Below are 25,530 nucleotides of genomic sequence, written 5' to 3'. Positions count from 1 at the left end.
TTTTCTCAAAATTTTCAAAAGCTTAGCTAGGAATGACACTGAAGCTCTCAACAACAAATTTACTTTATTTTAAAATTACAAAAGCATTTAAAGTAAAGCAGTTCTTGCATATAGATAAATGTTAAATTACAATACAAAAAATATACCACAACAGTTGAGAGAAAGTTTTTCATATAATTGCTACATTTATTTTATACATGACCATTTCAATTATGGTAGAATACAGGTTAATCGATTTAAACTTAAGGTGTACTGTTCAAAGATTTCTTGACACTCATCCTTCAATAACTGTATTTGTTGCTTTAATTTATTAATTTGAGAAATTAAATCAATCTGACACTTTCTGGTTTCTAGAACATATGTAGAGGAATATCTAGAATGTTTTTTTCCTTCCTGAAAGAGAAACCTTTTTTAGTAATGTTCATGATATGCTGAATACTAAAATAACAAATGTTAATTTAATAAACAACAACAATTTTATTTTATTAAAACAAAACATACAATTTAACCATGCATTCAATTACAGTGTGATTGGGTGCCTGTAAATGGTGTTTGCAATTCAGAAGTAGCAATCAGATGAGAAACAAGTTGGTTAATGTGTGTAGTGCATTACAATTTCAGGCACATTCAATTTTCTATTTCTTAAATCAAGTTTTTTTCTTTTCTGTGATCAATAAGAAAAAAAATGTAAATAATAACCTTAGTAAAAACTTATAGTCACTTCACTGCACATACCTTCCAACTTGATATTCACTCCATGTTTTGTAATCAACAATATTGGAAATCAACATTTCCCAACATATACTTGGCTGTGATTTAATAAATTAAGTAATCAGAATATACTGCCAATGCTTTTGTGATGTACTTTTGAAATATAATGCACATTTTGTTACGATCAATATTATTATCATCAGCCATATGGTGCAAGGAAGCCTGAGACTTAATCTGCACCAGTCAAAAAAAAATTGAGCCACCCTGAGAGAGAGAATCATCTAGAAAGAGAAGAATGATGATATCCAGCTCAGGACCTTGGGTGTGCCAAGTCCATACTCACCAAATGTGAGCCCCTCACCAAATAATGAGCAAATAGTAATAATTCATCATTTATGTATCCAGCAAAACAATCAACTTACGTAAGAAGTCCTGGAACTTCTCTTAGCTATGTCAGGAACTTACTGTATTTTGGGATTAACCGGGAAATTGATTATCTGGGAAATTTTTTTTTTACCCTCTATCCCAGAAAATCGAGTCTACTGTATCTGGAAAACTGGATTTCTAGGAAGGTTTTGTTATACAATTCAAGTAACGCCATTTGGGATTGGTCATCAAGTTCCTTTATCATCATATAGTGAATTTGGTCTGGTCCTAACAGCACTTTGCTTTATCTGCAATAGAGTTGTTTTCAATTCATGGGAAGTCAATGGAAGGTTGTATTGTTCATCATTTCTTGTGGAAAAATTCAGTTTGTGCCTTTCTATTCTTGCCTTTTATATTTGAAAACTGGGAGTATATAAGGTGGTTGCTGATGTTTTGGCAAAGATTTCGCCCAGTGTATTGGCTATTTCTGAAGGCTGTGCGGTGACTTGTCCGTTACAATTGAGAATTGGAGGTGGTTTAATCTAGTATCTGCCATTCATCTTCCTGATTTTATTCCAGACAGTTTGAGATGGTGTGGATGCAAATTTTATCCAGGATGCTTTCCTACTGGCTCTTCTAACATATTTGGCTCTCGCGTGTGCCTTTTTGAATAATAAGGTTCTCTCTAGTGGGACATCTTCGAAAATTATTCCAGGTTTTATTTCTCTCTCTTTTAGCATATAAAAATTCTTTATTACACCATGATTCTGGATGTTGGAAAGTGAGACAGTTTTTTTTGGAATAGACTGCTCAGCAACTTGGATTAGTTGATTTGTTACGTATATTGCTGCATCTAACAGTTTTACTTGATAATCTCTGCATCCAATTTTACAACAGATTTATACATTTTCTAATCCGCTTCATTTATTTTCTATCTGGGATTTCTGGTAATAATTATCGGATAGTGACAGCTGCTGAGAGGATCTCTGTGTACTGACCAATCAAGTATTGGAAATAATGTTGGAGAGCATATAGATAGATTGATTGCAGTGCTGTTTCATGATGCAAGAGGAAAGTATGTATGTGTGCCGTCATTCAACAGTGTTAAGTTATTCTGGAATATCCATTTTTAAATTTGTCTTCCTCTCCGGTCTATGGCTATGTTACCCCACAAAGGGTTGTGTGTGTTGAGGTCTCCCAGTATACAGTAGGGGGGAGGTAACTGAATTAGCATATCTTCTAAATCTTGTAGTAATTCTTGGTTTGGGGGAATATAGTAGTAGTAGTGGCACATAATGCAAGAAAGCAAGTGTAGGAGCTTATGCAGCATCAGCCAAAAAAAAAAAAAAATCACACCATTCCCTCCAAATGCCTGGTCCAGTTCCTCCTTAAATTTATTTAACCTATCAACTTCCACAATGACAGATGGAAGTTTGTTCCAGCAATTAACCACCCGCTGGCTAAAGGCAAATTTCCGCACATCTATTCTACATCTATCCTTTCTTAATTTGAACTTATGTCCCCGTAGGTTCGTAATCTGAACAAGTGGAAGGATCCCATCAGAATTCAGCGTGCTCAACCCATTCAAGGCCTTATAGACCTCAATCAGATCACCGCGCAGGTGCCTAGTCTCCAGCCACTGCAATTTGCAGAACTTAAGCCTCTCTTCGTAAGAGAATCCCTTCATTCCCCTCACCAATCGTGTTGCTCTTCTCTGTACACGCTCAAGCAAATCTACATCCTTCCTAAAACGAGGCCTCCAGACCTGTACGCAGTACTCAAGGCGCAGCCTGACTATTACCTTATACAGAGGGACAATCACCTCCTTTTCCCTGCTAGCAAAATTCCTATATATCATTGACAAAACCCCATGACCTGCCCTAGCAGCCTGTCTGCATTGCTCAGAAAACTTCATATCTGACTGCACAATTACTCCCAGGTCTTTTTCATTTTCTACCACCTTAAGTGTGGTACCACACAGTTGGTACGTTTCTCTGGGGTTACTTCTACCCATATGCAGTACTTTGCATTTGTCAAGGTTGAACTTCAGTTGCCACTTCTTAGCCCATCTGCCCAAATTATCTAGATCCTGTTGCAGTAGCACACTGCCATTACTGTCATTAACAACCCTGCCAACCTTTGTGTCATCTGCAAACTTCGACATTAAGCCTGATATACCTTCATCAATATCATTGATAAATACACAAAACAACAGTGGACCCAAGACCGAACCCTGTGGGACTCCACTAATAATATTAGTCCACGAAGAGCAGCACCCATTGATTACCACCCTCTGTCTTCTCCCACTTAACCATCCTTTTATCCATTGTAGCAACTTACCCTTAATACCATACTGCTCCAATTTGTACAGTAGTCTTCCATGCACAACAGTGTCAAAAGCTTTCCTGAAATCCAAGTATATGATATCAAAATTATTTTTTGCATCCAGTTCCTTTGTGACCACATCATAATAACCAATCAAATTTGTCAGACAAGACTTTCCCTTAACAAACCCATGCTGTGTTTGAAATATTGCTGCAGTCTTGTCTAGATGATTCTGCAATGCATCTTTAACCAGTGACTCCATTATTTTACCCGGAACAGAAGTTAAACTAACTGGTCTGTAATTACTCGTGTCACCCTTCGATCCACCTTTGTGAATTGGGGACACATTTGCACATCTCCAGTCCGTGGGAACCTCCCCTGAGTCCAAGGATGCTCTCATAATTATGACTAAGGGTTTGCTTAGTTGCTTTGCCGCCTCCTTTAAAATAACTGGATAGATCCCATCCACCCCAGGTGCCTTTCTTATGTTTAACTTCAACAATTTCTCCTCCACTTTGCTCTCAGTTATTACAAAATCATTAAACACACTGCTACAATTTGATAACCTTCTTCCATTTTCAAACTGTAATAATTCCTCACGTGTGAATGTAGATGCAAAATACTCATTCAGTTTGTTTGCTATCTGAGCAGGATCATCAACAGTCGAACCATTGATGTCAAGTGGACCAATCATATTCATCCCCTTCCTTTTAGAGTTTATATAAGTAAAGAAATCCTTGCTGTTTTTCTTAGCATCTTTTGCCAAAGATTTCTCGTAATCCGCCTTCGCCTGCCGAACCTCCTTTGTGACCTGATTACAGACTAGCTTATATCTGCCACAGGCTTCTGCGTCATATAACTTGTTACAATGGTTATGAGAGATTTTGTGGCTATGCATACTGTAACTGCTTCGAGGGTTGTGTTTAGTGGAAGAATCTGGGAAGGAATGTGTGAATTTACCTGGATTGCCACACTACCATGGGTCATGCCACCTGTTACTGTGTCTTTACGGTATGTGATATACTTGTAGTTCTTTACTGTGGTAGAGTCTTGAGGTCTGAGATATGTTTCATGCATGCAAGGACACAGCAGAGTGTGCTGTACAATCAGATCACATATATCATGTATATTAGTGCGGAATCCTCAGGCAGTTCCATTGGATTATAGTTCTCATTATTTTGTTTGGGAGAAGGTTTCAGACTGTTTCCTAGACAATACTTTAGGCTTTTTGAACTTAGATTTTTCCTTTGGAAAATATGGTTTACGGGTATCCACATCATCTTCATCTGCAAAAATCTCTAGTACAGATTGGTCACTTCTGTATCCATTTGTTCCGTTGACTTCTGGCTTATGACATTAAGATTTTCTTGGGGGGATGGGCTTTTGTTTCTGTGTGTTATGCATTAGGAGGTACAGAGTGGTGTGTTTGTGAGTTTCTCTTTTTGTTTTGGCTGGGATGTTATAAGTAGTGCTCGTGCTCAGTCTGAAATGGACTTCTTTGGAGGAATCGTGAAATCTGTTTGGGTCTCTATCATATGCAGATTTCTTATGACGTGAATAGAAAGATCTGTTTATGGTAGTCGGGAGTACAGTTCTCTTGGCATGTCACAAAATGTTCTACTTTATTCTTCGTATCTGTTCTTCTCTTTTCCAATATTCGTAGTTTTTGGAATAGGCGGAATGGTCCCCCCCTGCAGTTTGGACATTTTGGTTGCTCCAACTGAACAGTTCCTGAGAACCACAGTTGGAACATATAGCAACTCCATGGCATGCCATTTGTAAATGACCATACTTTTGGCATTTAAAGCAGAGGAGAGGATTCAGAATGTATGGTCTGATGTTACAATTTAGATATCCAGCCTTCATTGATGTAGGAGGTTTGGGGATGTTGAAGGTCAGTATGAGATTCCTGGTTGGGGTAAGTGTCTTCTCTAGTTACTTTAATCCTTCTTGCAGCTATGATGCCTTGATCTTCCAGCTCATTTTTAATTTCTTCTTCTTCAGAGACGCTGATAAAGTCCCATTCAGAAATTACTCCTTTTGATGTATTTAGGGTATTATGGGGAGAGACCTTTACTGGGATTCCGCCGAAAGTTGTCATTTGAAGCAGCCTTTCTGCATGTTTTTTATTTTTGGATTAGCTGTCTCAACTAGAATGTTGCTTGGTTTTAGTTGCTTGACATTTTTAGGTGTTCCAGACACACTTTCTAGACATTTCTGGATGTCAAATGGCGACAATTTTCCTAATGGCTGTTCTGTTCTTGAAAATACCACAAATTTTGTTCTCCGGGATCTCTACGATTGGACTGTGGCCGATAAGCTTAAAATCAGCTTGTCAAAAACAAAGATGATGATTCTTGGATCAAAGTTGGATATCACTCGTCCTCCGTTGGTCAAGATCAACAACATTCGTCTCCCCATAGTTAAAGAGTACAAGGTTCTAGGAGTGGTAATTGATTCCAGTCTCAATTTTATTCCTCATTTGACAAACTTATCATCTAAAATACGTAGATTTACTGGTGCAATTGTTAGGGTGTCCCGTGTTGAATGGGGGCTCTCCAGAAAAACTTTAAGGATTTATTACAATGCAGTTTTCCTCCCTCTAATCACGTATGCTGCCGGTGCATGGTTTCACAGGGCATGGCTCAAACACTTCATTACAAAACTCGCCTCGTTGCAGAGAACCATTTTGCGGTGTTTAGTTAAGGCATGCAGGACAGTCTCGACGCAAGCTCTGCAAGTACTAGCCGGAACATTACCTTTAGACTTGCAAGTTACTTATAGAGGCTTTTTATACAGACTGAAAAGGCAGATTGAGACCGAATTTCTTGGAATAACCATCAACCTTCAAGATGATGCTAAAAGAGAAAGAAGGAGACTGTGGAACGAGTTAGTAAACATTTGGCAGTCTCGATGGGATACAGCTCCCGTTGGTGCAACAACGAGAAAATTTATACCACAAGTTTCATTTCTCCTTGATAAACATGTTCGATTGTGGTTCTGCATGGACATATTCACGTCGTACCTGTTGACAGGGCATGGATCGATGAACCAGAGTATTCTTAGGTTCAATTTATCACAAACAGACCTCTGTTCGTGTGGATCGCCAGAGAGTTGGGATCACATCTTGTTTCATTGCTCCCTGTATGACGATCTCAGACTTCCTCTTCAAGCACTTCCTAATTTTCAATCAGGACAGGAGTCGTCTCCGCTTCAAAGCTCGGAGTCATTTCAGATTCTTCAGACTTTCGCTCAAGGCGTATTTCTTCGAAGGCGTTCAGTGTCGACAGATCTCAACAGGATGCAGCACAACGGTCCTGCTGATGCATAGCTGGTTAGATCTCCTTTAATAATACATAAACTCAAATCCTCAAGCATCGCACTGGTTTCCAAAACATTAAAATATGCGATGAAGTCACCAGTGCCGATTCTGCAGCTGCAGAGAAATTTTGTGATGTGTTCGAAAAACCCCTTCTAAATTTCCACAGCCCTCGACCTCTGCAGCAGTGTACTTATCAGCTGGACACATAGAAGTGGAATTTTTTTTAGCAATAAGTTAACTAATTAGATCCATTAAATCCTATGCTGACAGATAGCTTACCGGTAGAAGTATTACTGGAATGAACGTAATTCAGTATTTTAATTTGATTCTGAAATGAACCTTGTTCAAATCAAAAATTATATTTGACTATGTTTATTCTTTCAGCTTATTATATAACATTTTAATTCAATTTTAAATGTTTAAAACCCTAGTACAAGTAACCTTGATTTACAAATACCACAAAAAGCAGTTCCTAAAACAACAGTTGGTATTAGTAGTGGACATTTTCCCATAGACATAATGGTATAATGTGATGAGATGTTTCCAAAAAATCAAACGGTTCACTTCCAAAAATGCACAGCAACGAGGATAACCATAAAATTTATATATAAAAGTTATATATCCTAAAAACAAAACCTAAAACTCGTGTTAACATAAGATTAGCATTAGTAGAGGCATTTGATGCAAAAAAGCAAGCTTATGCAGCATCAGCCAAAAAAAAAAAAAAAAAGAAAGAAAAGAAAAGAAAAATAAATAAAAAAAAAAAAAAAGAAACCACTTCCACTTCACCCCTCTGTTTGTTCAAAATACCTGTCCAGCTGAGCCTTAAACTTATTTAGGCTATCAACTTCCACGACAGGGGATGGAAGTCTGTTCCACCAACCAACCACCCGCTGGCTAAAGGCAAATTTCCGCACGTCTATTCTACATCTGTCTTTACTCAATTTGAATTTATGCCCTCTCAGGTGATTATTCTGTGCGAGAGGAAAAATCCCATCAGCATTGAGCATGCTCAAACAATTCAAGGCTTTATACACCTCTATCAAATCACCTCACTGGTGCCTAGTCTCCAGACACTGTAATTTGCAAAACTTAAGCCTTTCTTCGTAAGAGCACCCCTTTGTTCCATTCACTAATCTTGTTGCCCTTCTCTGTACTCGTTCCAGCAGCTCTACATCCTTCTTGAAATGAGGCCTCCAGACCTGTATACAGTACTCTAGAGGTGGCCTGACCATTGCCTTATACAAGGGAATAATCACCTCCTTATCCCTGCTAGAAAAATTCCTATATATCATTGACAATACACCATGAGCTACTCTTGCAGCCCGTCTGCACTGCTCAGAGAACTTCATATCTGCCTGCACAACCACCCCCAGGTCCCTTTCATTCTCTACCACTGTCAGTGTAATACCACAGAGTTGATACGTTGCTCTGGAGTTGCTGTTTCCCATGTGTAGTACTTTACATTTGTCAAAGTTAAACTTCATTTGCCACCTCTCAGCCCATCTGCTCAACCTTTCCAGATCCTGTTGCAGCAGCATAGTTTCAGTAGTGTCCTTGACAGCCCTGCCTACCTTTGCATCGTCTGCAAACTTCGACACTAAGCTTGATATACCATCATCAATATCATTTATAAATACAGAAAACAATAATGGACCCAACACTGAGCCCTAAGGGACTGCACTAATAACATTAGTCCACGACGAGCAGTGTCCATTGATTACCACTCTCTGTCTTCTCCCCCTCAGCTAAACCTTTATCCACAGCAGCAATTTGCCTCCAATGTCACACTGCTCCAATTTGTGCAGCAGTATCAAAAGCCTTTCTAAGATCCAAGTATATAATATCAAAGTTATGCCCTGCATCCAGTTCCTTTGTGACTGCATCATAGTATCCAATCAAATTGGTCAAGCAAGACTTCCCCTTAACAAAACCATGCTGTGTCCGAGCTATAACTGAAGTCTTGTCTAAATGATCCTGCAGTGCTTCTTTAACTAGTGCCTCCATTAATTTACCTGGAACAGCAGTTAAACTCACAGGTCTATAATTACTTGTGTCAGCCTTTGATCCTCCTTTGTGAATTGGGGTCACATTTGCACATCTCCAGTCTGTGGGTACCTCCCCTGAGTCCAAGGAAGCTCTCATAATTATGGCTAAGGGTTTGCTTACTTCCTCTGCTGCCTCCTTTAATATAACTGGATAGATCCCATCCACCCCGGGTGCCTTTCTTGTGTTTATCTTCAACAATTTCTCCTCCACTTTACTCTCAGTTATTACAAGATTCTCTAGCTTACTGCTAGAGTTGAATACACCTCTGGCTTTCCCCTCGCTAAATAACTCCTCATGTGTGAATGTCGATGCAAAATATTCATTTAGTTTTTTAGCTACCTGAGCAGGATCATCAACAGTTGACCCATCGATATCAAGTGGACCAATCTGATTCATCCCCTTCCTTCTAGAGTTTACATAAGTAAAGAACTCTTTGCTGTTTTTCTTCGCATCCCTTGCCAAGGATTTCTCGTAATCTGCCTTCGCCTGCCTAACCTCCTTTGTAACTTGGTTACAGATCAACTTGTATCTATCATAGGCTTCTGTGTCATGTGTTAATTTGTATGTATCCCATGCATGTTTCTTCTCTGCCATATGCCTCATCAGTTCATCTGACATCCATTTAGGTCTAAACCTCGAACAATATTTCTTGGTTGGTATGTAAAGCCCAGTAGCTTCCAAGATAAGTTCTTTGAATGCTTCCCATTTTGCATTTGCTGTTGGTAACATCATCAGTTGGTCCAACTGTATAGAATTTAAATACTGTCTCAGTCCATCGTAGTCGCCTTTACAAAAGCAATAACCCTACCCTTTACCCCTAATGGTAGTTACCTCTTTGAGTAAATCCCACTTCAGCACACTGTGATCACTGACACCTAGTGGTTCATTTATCTGCAGATTCTTAATGCATGAAGAATCACTGCTGATAATCAAATCAAGAGTATTCCTCCCTCTAGTTGCCTCCCGAACATGCTGATGTAGAAAACAATCATCCAATAAATCCACAAAAGCCTTGCTAGTGTGCGAGTGACCAGCCCCTAAATTCCAGTCAATATCTGGGAAATTAAAATCTCCCATTATAAGACTCTCTGATTTACTGGCCCACTATTTCCCTCTACAGTTTCTTATTATAATCATGAGTCATTAGGCCTATAGCACACTCCTACTCTCAATTTTGATCTCCCAATGCTTATGTCACACCAAACTAACTCGACACTGCACTGTCCAGCGATGTCCACTGGCTTCTTCCTTGGATTTTATGTATTTCTTAACTAATAGCATAACCCCTCCTCCCCTCCTATCCTTTCTGTAGACGTTGTACTCCCCAAATTCCAGTTCTGCATTCCTTATATCTGTGTGACAACACGTCTCTGATATCCCAACAATATCTGCCTTTGATGTTTTGAGCAATACCTCAAATTCATCAAATTTATTTACTAAACTCCTAGCATTGGTGTACACGCAAGTATACATGCACCTATTTCTATTCTTAGCTACTCTAACACAACCCATGTGTTTACTTGTACCGCAATGACTCCCAGCAGTCTCTGAAATATCCTGCATCTTGTTTTTCAGGCTTCTGCTCATTCCAATAGAAGCAGTGCAAGAATCTCTTTCACCTCTGCCAGTGGCTACTGTTAATCTATTCGTCTTTGTCTCCCCCAAAGCTAGCAGTTTTCTGACCCACCTAACACTGCCTCGATAGCATCAGCAAATATACTTGCACCCTTTTTATTTAAGTGTATCCCATTCCTGTAGAAGCAATCTCTCCTGTTAACAAGTACAGTCCAGGCTGAAAAAAATTCTATCCCTTGAGCCTTGCACAATCTTTCCAGGGCCGAATTGATCGACAAGGCTCTCATCATATACTCCCTCCTCTATAGATTATAGAATACTGTCATTATTGCAAGATACAGTAAAGGTGGATTGCATTTGAGGAGACACACTTATAAGTTAATGAAGTACAGCATAGAAGTACACATGAACATATTTCTGCTTATGAAAAAAATCACTATAGCTTTGGAGCTGTGTGAAAAGAATGGTTATTATTACTTAAATAGAAATAAACAATCACAGAAGTAGCACTTTTCTAACTCATGCTTAAGACTGATTAACCTCTAGCTTCTTCAAGTCCAACTGCAATGTGCTTAGCGTAAAGGAAATACTCCATACCTTAGAAACAAAAGCTGCAATACCAGCATTTAAGTGTTTAATAATGAAATGCACTTTCATTTGCATACAAATGAAATATTTAAATGTTTGGAACCCTATTACAGTAACTTAATGATTTACAAATACCATATATTCCTGAAAATATTTCATTCCCACCCATTTTATTTTCAGAAGGTAGTGGTGCTTTTATAAAAGCATGGAAAAGTTAATTGGTCAAAAGCTCATAAATCAGGAGATTTTAGTATTAGCCATATAATGCAAGGAAGCCACTGGCTTTTGCTGCACTAGACAAACAAAAAAAAAAAAAAAAGTATATAAAAAAATACAAATTATGCACTTCCCTCCTCATGTTGCTAACTATCCAGATGACCTTTGAATTCCTTCAAACTGTCAATCACAACTACCTGCAAATGGGGGCACCGCTCATGCCAAGTGGAGGCATGAGCGGTGCCCCCAGTGACCAAGTGATAAGGGAAGATTAGTTAGTGTGTTAATAACTTAGTCCTATATACAAAAAGAAAGTTGTCTTGCCTTTCTGTCGAGTGAGCTAACTTCTTTACTTCAGAAGAGCAAAATTAAATAACTTTACAAAAAAACACTATACTATATAATCAACTGCACTTTTAAGTAAATCGCTGGCAAAATTGCTCAGGAATTGCTATAGTCACTCGCTTGGCACTCAGGGCCAAGTCTGAATCACGTTTCCCAGAACAGAGTGCAATGTAAGTTGAAAGCAAAGGTATAATGAGAGTGGGAGTAATCTACACACCAGAAGATTGTGACGAATATGACAGGAGTTTTTACATGCAGATGGAATGAGCAAACAAGAGTGAATGTCTTATTATGGGTGACTTTAATCTGCCTCAGATTGATTGGAATAAGTGGGGAAAGATTTTTTTTTAAATACTTTAGACGATTATTATTCATACTAGCATGTTAGAGAAAGTACTAGGGATGAGAATATTCTTGACATCATTATTACTAATGAATCAAATGATATCACAGGGCTTAAAGTACAGGAATCATTGTCAGGAAGTGAATTGACCATGCAATAGTCAGTTGGAAGATGAAGAAAGATGGTGCAGTAGTTAAAGGTAAAAGCACAGGTTTTAATCTCAGAAGCAGTGGCGGATTTCTGCAGAGGCGCACGCCTGGGGCCTCTTAAATCGAGGGGGGGGGGCCCTCAAATTTCATGTCTCAAAAAAAAAAAAAAAAAAATTTGTTTCATTTTAAATTTTTACACTCATCTTTATTACCGTTACTGAATAAAACTATAATTTAAGATGAGAAGTTAGTAAACTCTTATGCGAATATCCTATTGGATGATTGTTTTCTACATCAGCATGTTCGGGAGGCAACTAGAGGGAGTAATACTCTTGATTTGATTATCAGTAGTGATTCTACATGCATTAAGAATCTGCAGATAAATGAACCACTTGGTGGCAGTGATCACAGTGTGCTGAAGTGGGAGTTACTCAAAGAGGTAACTACCATTAGGGGTAAAGGGAAGGGGTATTGCTTTCGTAAAGGCGACTACAATGGACTGAGACAGTATTTAAATTCTATACAGTGGGATCAACTGATGATATTGCCAACAGCAAATTCAAAATGGGAAGCATTCAAAGAACTTATCGTGGAAGCTACTAGGCTTTACATACCAACTAAGAAATATTGTTCAAGGTTTAGGCCTAAATGGTTGTCAGATGAACTAATGAGGCATATGGCAGAGAAGAAAAATGCATGGGATACATACAAATTAACACGTGACACGGACGCCTATGATAGATACAAGTTGATCTGTAACCAAGTTACAAAGGAGGTTAGGCAGGCGAAGGCAGATTACGAGAGATCCTTGGCAAGGGATGCGAAGAAAAACAGCAAAGAGTTCTTTACTTATGTAAACTCTAGAAGGAAGGGGATGAATCAGATTGGTCCACTTGAGATCGATGGGTCAACTGTTGATGACCCTGCTCGGGTAGCTAACAAACTAAATGAATATTTTGCATCGACATTCACACATGAGGAGTTATTCAGCGAGGGGAATGCCAGAGGTGTATTCAATTCTAGCAGTAAGCTAGAGAATCTTGTAATAACTGAGAGCAAAGTGGAGGAGAAATTGTTGAAGATAAACACAAGAAAGGCACCTGGGGTGGATGGGATCTATCCAGTTATATTAAAGGAGGCAGCAAAGGAGGTAAGCAAACCCTTAGCCATAATTATGAGAGCTTCCTTGGACTCAGGGGAGGTACAATATTGACTGGAGATGTGCAAATGTGACCCCAATTCACAAAGGGGGATCAAAGGCTGACACAAGTAATTATAGACCTGTGAGTTTAACTTCTGTTCCCGGAAAATTAATGGAGGCACTGGTGAAAGAAGCACTGCAGGATCATCTAGACAAGACTTCAGTTATAGCTAGGACACAGCATGGTTTTGTTAAGGGGAAGTCTTGCCTGACCAATTTGATTGGATACTATGATGCAGTCACAAAAGAACTGGATGCAGGGAATAACTTTGATATTATATACTTGGATCTTAGAAAGGCTTTTGATACTGTTGCACATGGAAGACTGCTGCACAAATTGGAGCAGTGTGGCATTGGAGGCAAGTTGCTGCTATGGATAAAGGGGTGGTTGAGGGGGAGAAGACAGAGAGTGGTAATCAATGGACACTGCTCATCGTGGACTAATGTTATTAGTGGAGTCCCTCAGGGTTCAGTATTGGGGCCTTTATTGTTTTCTGTATTTATAAATGATATTGATGATGGTATATCAGGCTTAATGTCCAAGTTTGCAGACGATACGAAGGTTGGCAGGGTTGTCAAGGACACTACTGACACTATGCTGCTGCAACAGGATTTGGAAAGGTTGAGCAGATGGGCTTCGAGGTGGCAAATGAAGTTTAACATTGACAAATGTAAAGTACTACATATGGGAAACAGCAACCCCAGAGCAGCGTATCAACTCTGTGGTACTACACTGACAGTGGTAGAGAATGAAAGGGACCTGGGGGTGGTGGTGCAGGCAGATATGAAGTTCTCTGAGCAGTGCAGACGAGCTGCAAGAGTAGCTCATGGTGTATTGTCAATGATATATAGGAATTTTTCTAGCAGGGATAAGGAGGTGATTATTCCCTTGTATAAGGCAATGGTCAGGCCACACCTAGAGTACTGTATACAGGCCTGGAGGCCTCATTTCAGGAAGGATGTAGAGCTGCTGGAAAGAGTACAGAGAAGGGCAACTAGATTGGTGAATCTGACAAAGGGGTTCTCTTACGAAGAAAGGCTTAAGTTTTGCAAATTACAGTGTCTGGAAACTAGGCACCAGCGGGGTGATCTGATAGAGGTGTACAAAGCCTTGAATGGTTTGAGCATGCTCAATGCTGATGGGATTCTTCCTCTAGCTCAGAAAAATCACCTGAGTGGGCATAAATTCAAATTGAGGAAAGACAGATGTAGGATAGATGTGCGGAAATTTGCCTTTAGCCAGCGGGTGGTTGGTGGGTGGAACAGACTTCCATCCCTTGTCGTGGAAGTTGATAGCCTAAATAAGTTTAAGGCTCAGCTGGACAGGTATTTCGAACGAACAGAGGGGTGAAGTGGAAGTGGTTATTTTTATTTATTTATGTTACTTTTTTTTTTTTTTTTTTTTGGCTGATGCTGCATAAGCTTGCTTTCTTGCATCAAATGCCTCTACTAATGCTAATGCTAATATCATATGAAATATCTATGCGAACTAAGTGAATCTGAAGTAGAATACATATTATCATTAATGCATAAATTAAACAGTTTCAGTTTTTTCCTGGTGGAGGTAATTCCACGAGTGAAGAACCCTGTGATGATATTGCTCAAGAAATGATATTAGATTTGTTCGCGGGGGCAGTTCAAAACTATTCGCAACTAATTGGGAACCAATAAGCAAGCGCAGTAGTCTTTTAAAGCCTCTGAAATCACTACTGCGCTGACTCACATGTAACGGAGCATCATCTCTTTTTAATAGCTATTGGGAACTAACATATCCCTCACGAATCTGTTACAATTACTAGAGTTTGGTGTGGTTGGTGTTTTAGTGTAGGAGTATTTTTGTTTTGTTATCAAGTAAGTATCTGTAATATCTTACGTATTGTTTATGTATTTATCAAAACTGAATTGCTTGACATTTATAGCAAGTGATAATTGGGAATTAATTTTTTAATTCCCAATTAATAAAATATGTATGAAAGAATTGCACAACCAAAATGATTAAAACCGCAACACCAAATCTAGAGCGCGTGCTATAGTAAAAATGTGCACGTAGAATGCACACTGTAGTGGTACCGAAAATATTTAGAGGGGGGCCTCAAAACTGAATTACGCCCGGGGCCTCTCAAGTGCTAAATCCGCCACTGTTCAGAAGAGTGGATTTGATTTTGACAGTTTAAGATGCTATTATGACATTGGTGAATTGTGTGGATTGCCAAGGGATGAAGAATACATTTGAATTTGCAATACTTTTAAAGCAAAAATCACAGAAGCCATGAATGCATATATACCTTTAAGAAATTATTACAGGAGGAGGAGGATGCCAAAATGTATGACTGCACAAATGGCGAGTCAAATAGGGCATAAAAATATACCGTGGGACAGCTACAGAGCGATGAAAAGTATTGAAGTCTACAACAGGTATAAGTTCATCTCTTATACCACAAATAAGGTTAGGGAAGCCAAGGCTGTACATGAGAAAGCATTGGCTAAGAGTGCAAAGAATAGGGACAAGGAATTTTTCATGTAATAGTAATACAGTCCATTCTGGTTATTTGGGACACATCGGGACTACTACATTTTGGCCTGATTAAGCGGCTGCCCCAATTATCCAAAGTTTCACGTAAATATTTAAAAATACAATGTATCCCCCCCCCTTTTTACGATTAGTTCACTGTACAATCAAATCATGTTACGACAAACTCAACATAGTAAAGTACCGTTCATTATACGATGTGCAGTAAGCGCTGGTCATTGTGATCACGTTTGTGAATTGAATTTTAATTCTATTAACTAGTGATTCTAATTAGCAAAAATAGGAGGAATATTATCCACAGGCTATAAAAGAAAAGATATATTAAGCAGAAATTTACCCTTTATTACCTTACCAATTAAAAAATGTGAAAATCGGAAGAATATACATGATAATCAGAATAATTATTAATATGTACTGTAATATGTACATATGAACTAGTTGACATTTCTGTTCACTGACATTTGTGGGTGAGGGTTAAAATTTAAAACAGTAAAAAGATAAGCAATCAATAACAAAGATCACAGCACACACAAATTGCAAGTAACACAATACTCGCAAGTGAGAATGGAGTAACGAGTTATATTATGATGAATAACCCACAGAATTCCAGCTGTCAGTGTTATTGAAAATTCAGTAAGATCGAGTTTACTGTCCGTTTATGATAGATTCACTAACAGAAAAGCCCAATAAACAGGTGACTGCTAATTATTTTTATTGTTTTATGGTTGACCTCCAGAATTTCGACCAAACCACGTGGTACTGTCGGAGACAATCGTAGGGTAATATCCAGTGCTGAGGTCTCCTGCCCCGATTAAACGGCATGCTGTCCCAATTAAGGGAAGTAAACCTGGCTATTTTCTCGATTGGTTTCTGTTTTTTAAGATTTGCCCCAAATAAACGGCTGCCCTGATTAACCGGTGGCCCAAATAACCGGAATCCACCGTAGTAACATGTAATGCAAGAAAGAAAGCATATTTGGCTAATGCTACATAAGCATCAGCCAAAATAAAAAAAATATTTAAAAAAATTCACACAACCATTCCCTCTAAAAGTTTGTCCAGTTACTCCTAGAATTTAACCAGCAATTAACCACCCAATGGCTAAAGGCAAATTTACACACATCTATTCTAGAGCTGCCTTGCCTCAATTTGAATTTATGCCACCTTAGGTTCTTAATCTGAGCAAGCGGAAGAATCCCATCAGAATTCAGCATGCTCAACCCATTCAAGGCCTTATACACCTCAATCAGATCACCTCGCAGGCGCCTAGTTTCCAGCCACCGCAATTTTCTTTGTAGAACTTAAGCCTCTCTAGGTAAGAGGACCGCTCACCAGTTTTGTTGCCCTTCTCTGTACGCACTCAAGCAAATCTACATCCTTCCTAAGATGAAGCTTCCAGACCTGTATGCAGTACTCAAGGCATGGCCTGACCATTGCCTTATACAAAGGGATAATCACCTCCTTTTCCCTGCTTGCAAAATTCCTGTATATCACTGATAAAACCCCATGACCTGCTCTGGCAGCCTGTCTACAGTGCTCAGAAAACTTCATATCTGTCTGCATAATTACTCCCAGGTCTTTTTTTCTTTTCTATCACCCTAAGTGTAGTACCACACAGTTGGTACATTCCTTTGGGGTTACTTCTACCCATATGCAGTACTTTGCCTTTGTCAATGTTAAACTTCACTTGCCACTTCTCAGCCCGTGTGCCCAAATTTTCTAGATCATGTTTCAGTAGCACACTGCCACTGCGAACTTTGCATCATCTGCAAACTTTGACACTAAGCCTGATATAACTTCATCAATATCATTGATAAAAATACAAAACAGTGAGCCCAACACAGAACCCTGACAACCAGCATCCATTGATTATCACTTTGTCTTCTCCCACTCAACCACTGTTTTAACCATTGTAGCAACTTACCCTTAATACCATTCTGCTCCAATTTGTACAATAGTCTTCCATGCACAACAGTGTCAAAAGCTTTCCTAAAATCCAAGTATATGATATCAAATTATTTTTTGCATCCAGTACCTTTGTAACCACATCATAGTATCCAATAAAATTTGTCAGACATTGCTGCAGTCTTGTCTAGATGATCCTGCAATACATCTTTAACCAGTGACTCCATTATTTTACCAGGAACAGAAGTTAAACTAACAGGTCTGTAATTACTCATGTCATCCTTCGATCCCCCCTTTGTGAATTGGGGATATAGTTGCACATCTCCAGTCTTTGGAGACTTCCCCTCAGTCCAAGAATGCTCTCATAATTATGGCTAAGGGTTTGCTTAGTTCCTTTGCCACCTCCTTTAATATAACTGGATAAATTCCACCCACCCCAGCAGCCTATCTTATGTTTAACTTCAACAATTTCTCCTCCACTTTGCTCTCAGTTATTTCAAAATCATTAAGCACCCTGTTACAGTTTGATAAGCTTCTGGCATTTACCTCCCGTAAAGCTCCTCATGTGCAAAATAAACTCCTTTATGCAAAATACTCCTTTATGCAAAATACTTTCAGTTTTTTAGCTATCTGAGCAGGATTCAACAGTCGAAACATCAATATCAAGTGGATCAATCTGATGTATCCCCTTCCTTCTGGAGTTTATATAAGTAAAGACGCCCTGCTGTTTTTCTTAGCATCTTTTGCCAAAGATTTCTTGTAATCTGCCTTCACTTCCCTAATCTCCTTTGTGACTTGATTATAGAGTAGCTTATAGATATAAGCTACTCTAACCAGGCGATAATTTATACTCAACCCCATGCATTTTTCTTCTCTGCCATGAGTCTCATTAGTTCATTTGACAACCATTTCTTAACCGTATTTTTATCCCATCCCCCATAACCCTAATTTTCAATCTCACTTGAAAATTGGCCCCCACTGAGAGAAACTAATAATTTCCATAATTTCTAGTCAATTTACAAAATTTAAACTCTCAATATACATAAACAGAAGTATATTCTTTGATTTCCTACCTTTAGCGCTCAGCAAAAACTATTAATTCATTCTAAAACAGCAAAAACTATTAATTCATTCTAAAACAGCAAAAATGTACGTTCACATTTCAATTTATTAAATTTTGATGTCGGCAAAACAAGATCCAAGCTTTGTAGGTAAAACGCGTTACAGCATTTGTTCAAAAATTCACGCCTCAGCTCGGCCTCTAGCTAAAAGGAATCAACACACGTGGAGAGATAATTCACTGGTGAAGCTTATGTCATTAGCATTACCAAGGTGATATAAGGAGAAAATAAAACTGTAAACAACTTTCGTGGAAAACAAACAGTTGAGTATCATTACTTGCAAACACTATTTTGCATGGCTCTCTCACAACAGTTTGCTTTACTGCTTTTCGTAACTGTTGTACGAAAGAACTGCAACAAATTGGTTTTGAAGAACAAAAATATCTTCTTTCTTTTCTTCAGTATGTATTGTATCTACTAACAAAAAAATCATGGAAATTCATCTATTGGAAGCTATACTGGAAATGGAAGGAAAAAAAAAAAAAAAACTGTCATAAAACTGATCACCACAATGCGCATTTCATAAAAAAAAAAGTTCCCTTTATTGTAATTGTTTTTAGAGGACTAAATCGGAACAGCAGTTTCATGGATGTATATTTGATCTTCTTGCGAACTTTCAACAAAATATTTCTATTGATAGCTGCATTATAAACTTCGAAAACTTATGTCGAAGAAACTTCGCCTTCATCTCACCTGGTGTGCAAACGAAAGAGAAAAAAAAAAATGCGCTCGAGTAACGGATTGTTTTCACAATCCATTACTTCGATATTTCCTTGATATGCATTTGATACCATCAAAAATTTGAGGCAAAAATTGAATTTTCATTATCACACACACGCTCGAAAAATTCACCATAAAGCGTCATATGTTTGGATGCCTGAATTTCATTCTGAGCTGCAAATGTAATTTCACTTCTCTTGCACTGACAGAGTAGTTGTTTGCCGAATGAAGGAAAACAGAGTTCATTTTCCTGAAATTTCCAGTTCCTTTCATTCACTTTGGGGAAAAAACTCCTTAGGGGAGAGAGTTCTACTTTCTAATCCAACCCTAAGAGAAAGAGACAGAGAGAGAGAAATAAAAATACTCTTTTGGTGGTGGGGAAGGCCAAGAGATTGTCAAAGGTCCACAAATGTAACTTTCACATCACAGATACTGAAGTTCTAGTAAGTCAGAACTTCATCGCAGATTCGAAAGTTCTAAGTCTATTTCTTTATTGCATTCAGTTTCACAACAACAGATGCTAAAGTTCTAATAAGTCAGCATCATCGTAGAATGCTTAAGTTCGGATTAGTCGATTTTTGTCCGGTGTGCATTCGATAAAAAAACTCTTTGTTTTACTGTAATTGTTTTACGGAACAATATTTTGGAATAATCCCTCTGGAAATAGCCAGTGAACTGCATTATATATTTCAAACATCGCTGTATAGCTTGTCCTTGAATACAAATGACTACGGTTACTTTCCTTTGAGTTACCGCCTTGTACAGATGTTTTATTGTGGACACTTCCTTCCAGTCAGTAAAATCATCACTAGTCGTCCTTTATTGTACCTAAAGTAATTCGTTATGTTGGGGGAAACAGTTTTTGCTCCTAACTGAAGTAGCACTTTCGAATTTAGCCCAAGTCGATTATCTGAACACATTGAAAATTAGAAGGACAGTAAAAGAGTTGATAATTGGTGCCATTGGTGGGCAGCATTTTGATGAACAAATTTTCTGTTTATACTCCGGGATGACCAAACGGTCAGAGATCCCGAAATAGAGACAGAGAATACAAGAAACCGCACCGCATTTACTTCTCTTGTTTTGCTCGCAAAACAAGAGAAGTGATGGGGAGAAAAATCTATTTTTCAGCGGGGTTTTTCTTTTTATTACAGCTCAGAACAGCAGATGACCGTGGATTAATTCGGCTTCTGTACTAAAACAGAATTTCTCCCTTTGTGATGACATCAAAGAGTAACAAGCAAATATCTTCTAAGAATACATTTTGAGCAGCCGTTAGTCGTAATCTGTTAGCTTTGTATCGTTAGAAATATTGCAGTTTTGTGAACAATACACATTTCAAGAAACAACCAGTTATTTATAGCGGATGATTTTTTTTTTCCTTTCCTTCGATGCACAAATTTTCGAAGTTTATAACGCAGCTATAAATAGAAATATTTTCTCGAAATTTCATTAGAAGATCAAACCCAGGAAACTGCTGTTCCGATACTGTTTACTAAAATCAATTACAATAAAGCAAACTTTTTTTTTTTTTTAATCAAATGCTTATCAGTTTTACACCAGTTTTTCCTGTTTCCAACAGATGAATTTCCTTGATTTTCTGTTCTAGGAGCAATATACGTTGAAGAAAGGAAATACGTTCTGTTAGCCCTTTCATAAACAGTTGTTGCTACTGTTTCGCTTTATCGACTAACAGTAGCTCGCCGGTGTCTTTTTTTTTTATTTTCTTAGCATCCTGAAGTAGCCGCGCAGAGATATAAGAACGTCGTTTGGCCCCCTCTCGATGCAGCTGTATCTAGGAAGTGTGATGTAACCACCGGCTTCTTTTTCACACCTCGCTCCATTAAAACAATTTCGCTCTGTAAACAGAAACTCCTGCTCCAAAACAAACAAGCGAATCAAGTATCGTGTTTCATAAGCCATACGTTAATTAGGGTGGGTTTAGAAAAAGAAAAATAAAATCAGAAAAAGACCTAAAAAAATGCACAATTGATGTCATATTTTTGTCATTTGCATGAAATTCAATAGAAATTTTTGAAAATTGAAGTGAGAAAATTGAAGAAAACAGTTCTGGCTTCACCTATAGCGAATTTCAGCTCTGTCCACAGAGTAAAAATTATAGAATTTATTAGTTGACCTTTGAACTGGGTCCACCAAACCCAAGGATATAAAAATACGGTTTTAATCAGTATGAAAAGCCTAGTAGCTTCCACGATTAATTCCTTGAATGCTTCCCACTTAGAATTTGCTGTTGGTAACATCATCAGTTGGTCCCACTGTGCAGAATTTAAAAAATCTCTGAGACTACTGTAGTCAAAGTTAAGAAAGCAAAAACCTTCCCTTTACCCCTGATGGCAATTATATCTTTAAGTAAATTCCACATCAGTACACTGTGATCACTGCCACCTAGTGGTTCCTTTATCTGCAAATTCTTAATAAGTAAATAATCACTGCTGATAACCAGATCAAGAGTATTACACTTTCTGGTTGCCTCTTGAACATGCTGCTGAAGAAAACAATCATCCAATAAATCCACAAAAGTCTTGCTAGTGTGCAAGTGACCAGCCCACAAGTTGCAGTCAATATCTGGGAAGTTAAAATCTCCCATTATAAGACATTCTGATTTACTAGCCCACTCTATTTCTCTGTACAATTGTTCATTGTACTTATTGGAGTCATTAGGCCTATAACACACTCTTACTCTTATTTTTGCTTTCCCAGTGCTTATATCACACCAAACTGACTCAATGTGAGAATACAATGAAGAAGAAAGCTTATCAGATTGGACCCTGGTGCACCAGGTGTGGGAAAGTCTTAGGTAAAGCTGATGTTGCAGATGAATTGAACAGGTACTTTGCATTGGTCTTTACTGACAAAACTCTTCATGCTGAGAAGATGCTATGTGAGGGAGGCTGAGCCATATGAAATTAGTGATTTTGTAATTACAGATATATTAGAAAAACTTTTGAGCATAAAAACAAGTAAGGCTCCAAGAGTTGATGGCATATGCCTCTAGTTTTGAAGGAGGCCACCAGTGAGTGTACTGAACCATTGAGATTAATTATGAGGTCATCTTTGGATTCGGGGTGAGATTTCTTTGGATTGGAGAAGTGCCGATGTATCACCAATACATAAAGGCTGTTCTAAGAGTAAAGTCAGCAACTACAAACTGGTTAGTGTGACTTTAGTGGTAGGAAAAATATTAAAGACAATGATGAGGAGTACAATCCAGGAAGATTTAGTTAGATATAGCACTCTGAAGGACACACAACGTGGCTTTGTAAAGGGAAAAATTATGTTTAACTAACTCATTTACTATTTTGACAGTTACTCAAGAGCTGGGTTTAGGGAACAATTTCTACATAGTTTATTTGGATTTTAGCAAAGCATTTGACTCTGTCCCTCGTGACAGTTTGGTGTATAAGCCTGAATGGGTTGGGATTACTGGTAAGATTCTAAGATGAATTGCTGTGTGGCTGCACGGCAGAAGGTTTGATTAATGGATAATCTTCAGATTGGTGTAATGTCCGGAGTGCGGTTCCTCAGGGATCGGTTCTTGGACCACTGTTGTTTCTCATTTTCATATATGACATGATGAAGCAATAGAAGGTGTGATGTCAGAATCTGCAAATGACAAAGATTGTCAGAGTCATTAATGATCAACACCATGCAGTGCTCCTTCCGGATGACTTGAACAGACTTGAAAGATGGTCAGAGAAGTGGCAACTGTGTTTTAATGCTGCTAAATGCAAGGTCTTACACTGAGGAATAGCAACGCTAAAATAAATTATACACTTGGTGGGTTTGAAGTAAAAACAGTAGAGGAGGAAAGGGATCTGGGAGTTATGATACGGGCAGATATGAAATTTTCTGAATGGTGTAAGCAGGCAGCCTAGAAAACTCATGGTGTCCTATCAATGACTTATCAAATGTTATCCTATAGAGAGAGAGATAGAGGTTATAATCCCACTGTACAAGGCAATTGTAAGACCACATTTGGAATACTGTGTTCAAGTATGGAGACCTCATCTGAAAAAATACACTGAGTTTCTTGAATGGGTCCAAAGAGGGATTATTAAAATGAATAAAGGTGGAATGAATTTTCACTGTTATAAAGAATTCCAGAACTAGGGGCCATAAATTCAAACTGTTAGCCAGTGAGTCACTTATTGCTGGAACACTTTGCCCATGTAGGTAGTTAAGGCTAACAGTCTGAATAAATTCAAAGATCAACTGGATGTGAGGAGGAGGAGGAGGGAAGCATATACTTTGTATTCCTTCCCCAATAGTGCAGCAAAAGCATGTGGCTTTCTTGCACTATATCACAAATACTATAACCCATGAAAATAACAACTCATTTAAAGTGGCTGTGATGTAATTTTGTTTTGCTTGCAGCTCTGCCCTGAAGTTCCAAAGGGGCAGGATATTGTCCTCTTACTGAGCCGATAAGTGAATGAAAATGTAATTATACAGGTTCTGGAACATGATGCTATTCATAAAGATAATTATCATGGTGTAACAGTATATAAGTTGTATTATCTCTTAATGGAAATTGTGAAGATAACAACTTGTTTAAAGTGGCTTGCTCTGATAAAAATGGTTTTGATATTCTCAGTGTTGCCCAATCTGTGGGATGTAATAAACATTCCACAACCAAAGTGGTTCATCTTTAATAATTTTTATCTACTACTAAAGCTAAATAAATACTATAATACTACTTAATAATAATATGAATAAGTGATTACACCTTCTTTATGTTGAATGATGAGAAACAGAATTATCACTTTTATTAGCAGAATTTTTTTTTTTTATTTAACATCCCTTATTAATTGCACTGTTCCCACATGTGAAAATGAAGCTAAAAGGGAGGCGGTTTTCCAGTGATGAGGACCTTCTACGGGCTTGGGACAACGAGTGTGCTTTACTCCCTAGTGAAACTTGGCAGAACTGGTTTAAAGATTGGTTTCGGAGGATGGAGAGGTGTATTGAATGTAGAGGAAATTACTTTGAAAAAATTAAATAAACAAAGCTGTATTGCAAAACTTTCCTAGTACCCTTTGTATAGTGTTTAGAAACGGATCATTTCATGAAAAATACGGTATCTGAAAACACCCATTTATGTAACTTCACTTTTGGTTTTTGAAAGCCTGGTAATCAACTTTTACCATGGATATATGTCAAGAAATTTTGGACGTTTTCAAAATCAAAAGCATCACGGGGTTGTCTTGTATATGGTCATGTCAAAAGAAAAAAATGTTAACTTACAAAATTTTTATTTTAATGTAACAGGAAAAAATTTGTACTTCATTTGTACATTTGTTCTTCTCTATGAAGTTCTTCATAGTGTTCTTCATAGAGTGATGCATAGCTTTTTGTATAGCTAGTAGCTACTAATATAATTAGGAAATGACATTCCGTGGTGATTTTCCATGAAAGTTTACTCTAGAAATAAGCACTCTTATATCACTTGGGTTTTTTTTTTTTTTTTAGTTTTTTTTTGTCTTGTGACCACTATACCAGTGGTTCCCAAACTAAGATCTGCGGACCCTTTCAAAAATCAAAATAAGTTTATGGACACCTTCAAAAATCAAAAAAGTTTGAGGACCCCTATATATATATATATATATATATATCTATATAAGTATGTAAGAATAAGTAAGTCTGATGTTTGCATAGATGGAGGTAAAAAGTACACAAAGTGTCAAGGACTAGAAGGGTAAGAAAAGTAAAAAAAAAAAAAAAGTATTGTAGGTTTGTAAAAGGCGAAAGAATGTTAATATCCTAAAAGTTATGATGAATTAAGACAATTATGGGCTGGATTGCAAAGCCAATTATAGGTGGGGAAACTAAAGTAAAATGATTAAACAAATAAAATAAAATAAATAAAAATAAAAGGTGATAAAGCTGTCATCAGACATATGCGGGCAAATTTTATACATATATACAGGGTGTCTCAAAAATATTGGTACGGATGTTTGGGGGAGGTGGGTGACGTCTGAAGGAGTGTCAATTGTGTAGGAGCCCGTAACCGGAAACGTCACCGTAAGTCGGTACACGGCGCTGTT

At 37.9% G+C, this 25,530-nt stretch overlaps 1 protein-coding gene across 1 annotated transcript in view; it reads right to left on the bottom strand.

Moving 5' to 3' along the window:
• Window positions 1-210: 210 nt before the first annotated feature.
• Window positions 211-25,530, bottom strand: part of LOC150084581 (tubulin epsilon and delta complex protein 1-like) — a 203,771-nt gene continuing 178,451 nt past the window's right edge. The window contains exon 8 of the mRNA XM_090376295.1: window positions 211-393. Within this exon, the coding sequence (XP_090232421.1) occupies window positions 211-393 (183 nt within the window). The remainder of the gene's footprint in view (window positions 394-25,530) is intronic.

This window comes from Mastigoproctus giganteus, chromosome 6 (genome assembly GCF_048544385.1).
Source record: "Mastigoproctus giganteus isolate SK-2022 chromosome 6, ASM4854438v1, whole genome shotgun sequence".
NCBI classification, from domain to species: Eukaryota; Metazoa; Arthropoda; class Arachnida; order Uropygi; family Thelyphonidae; genus Mastigoproctus; species Mastigoproctus giganteus.
This window is presented reverse-complemented; position numbering and strand designations above follow the sequence as displayed.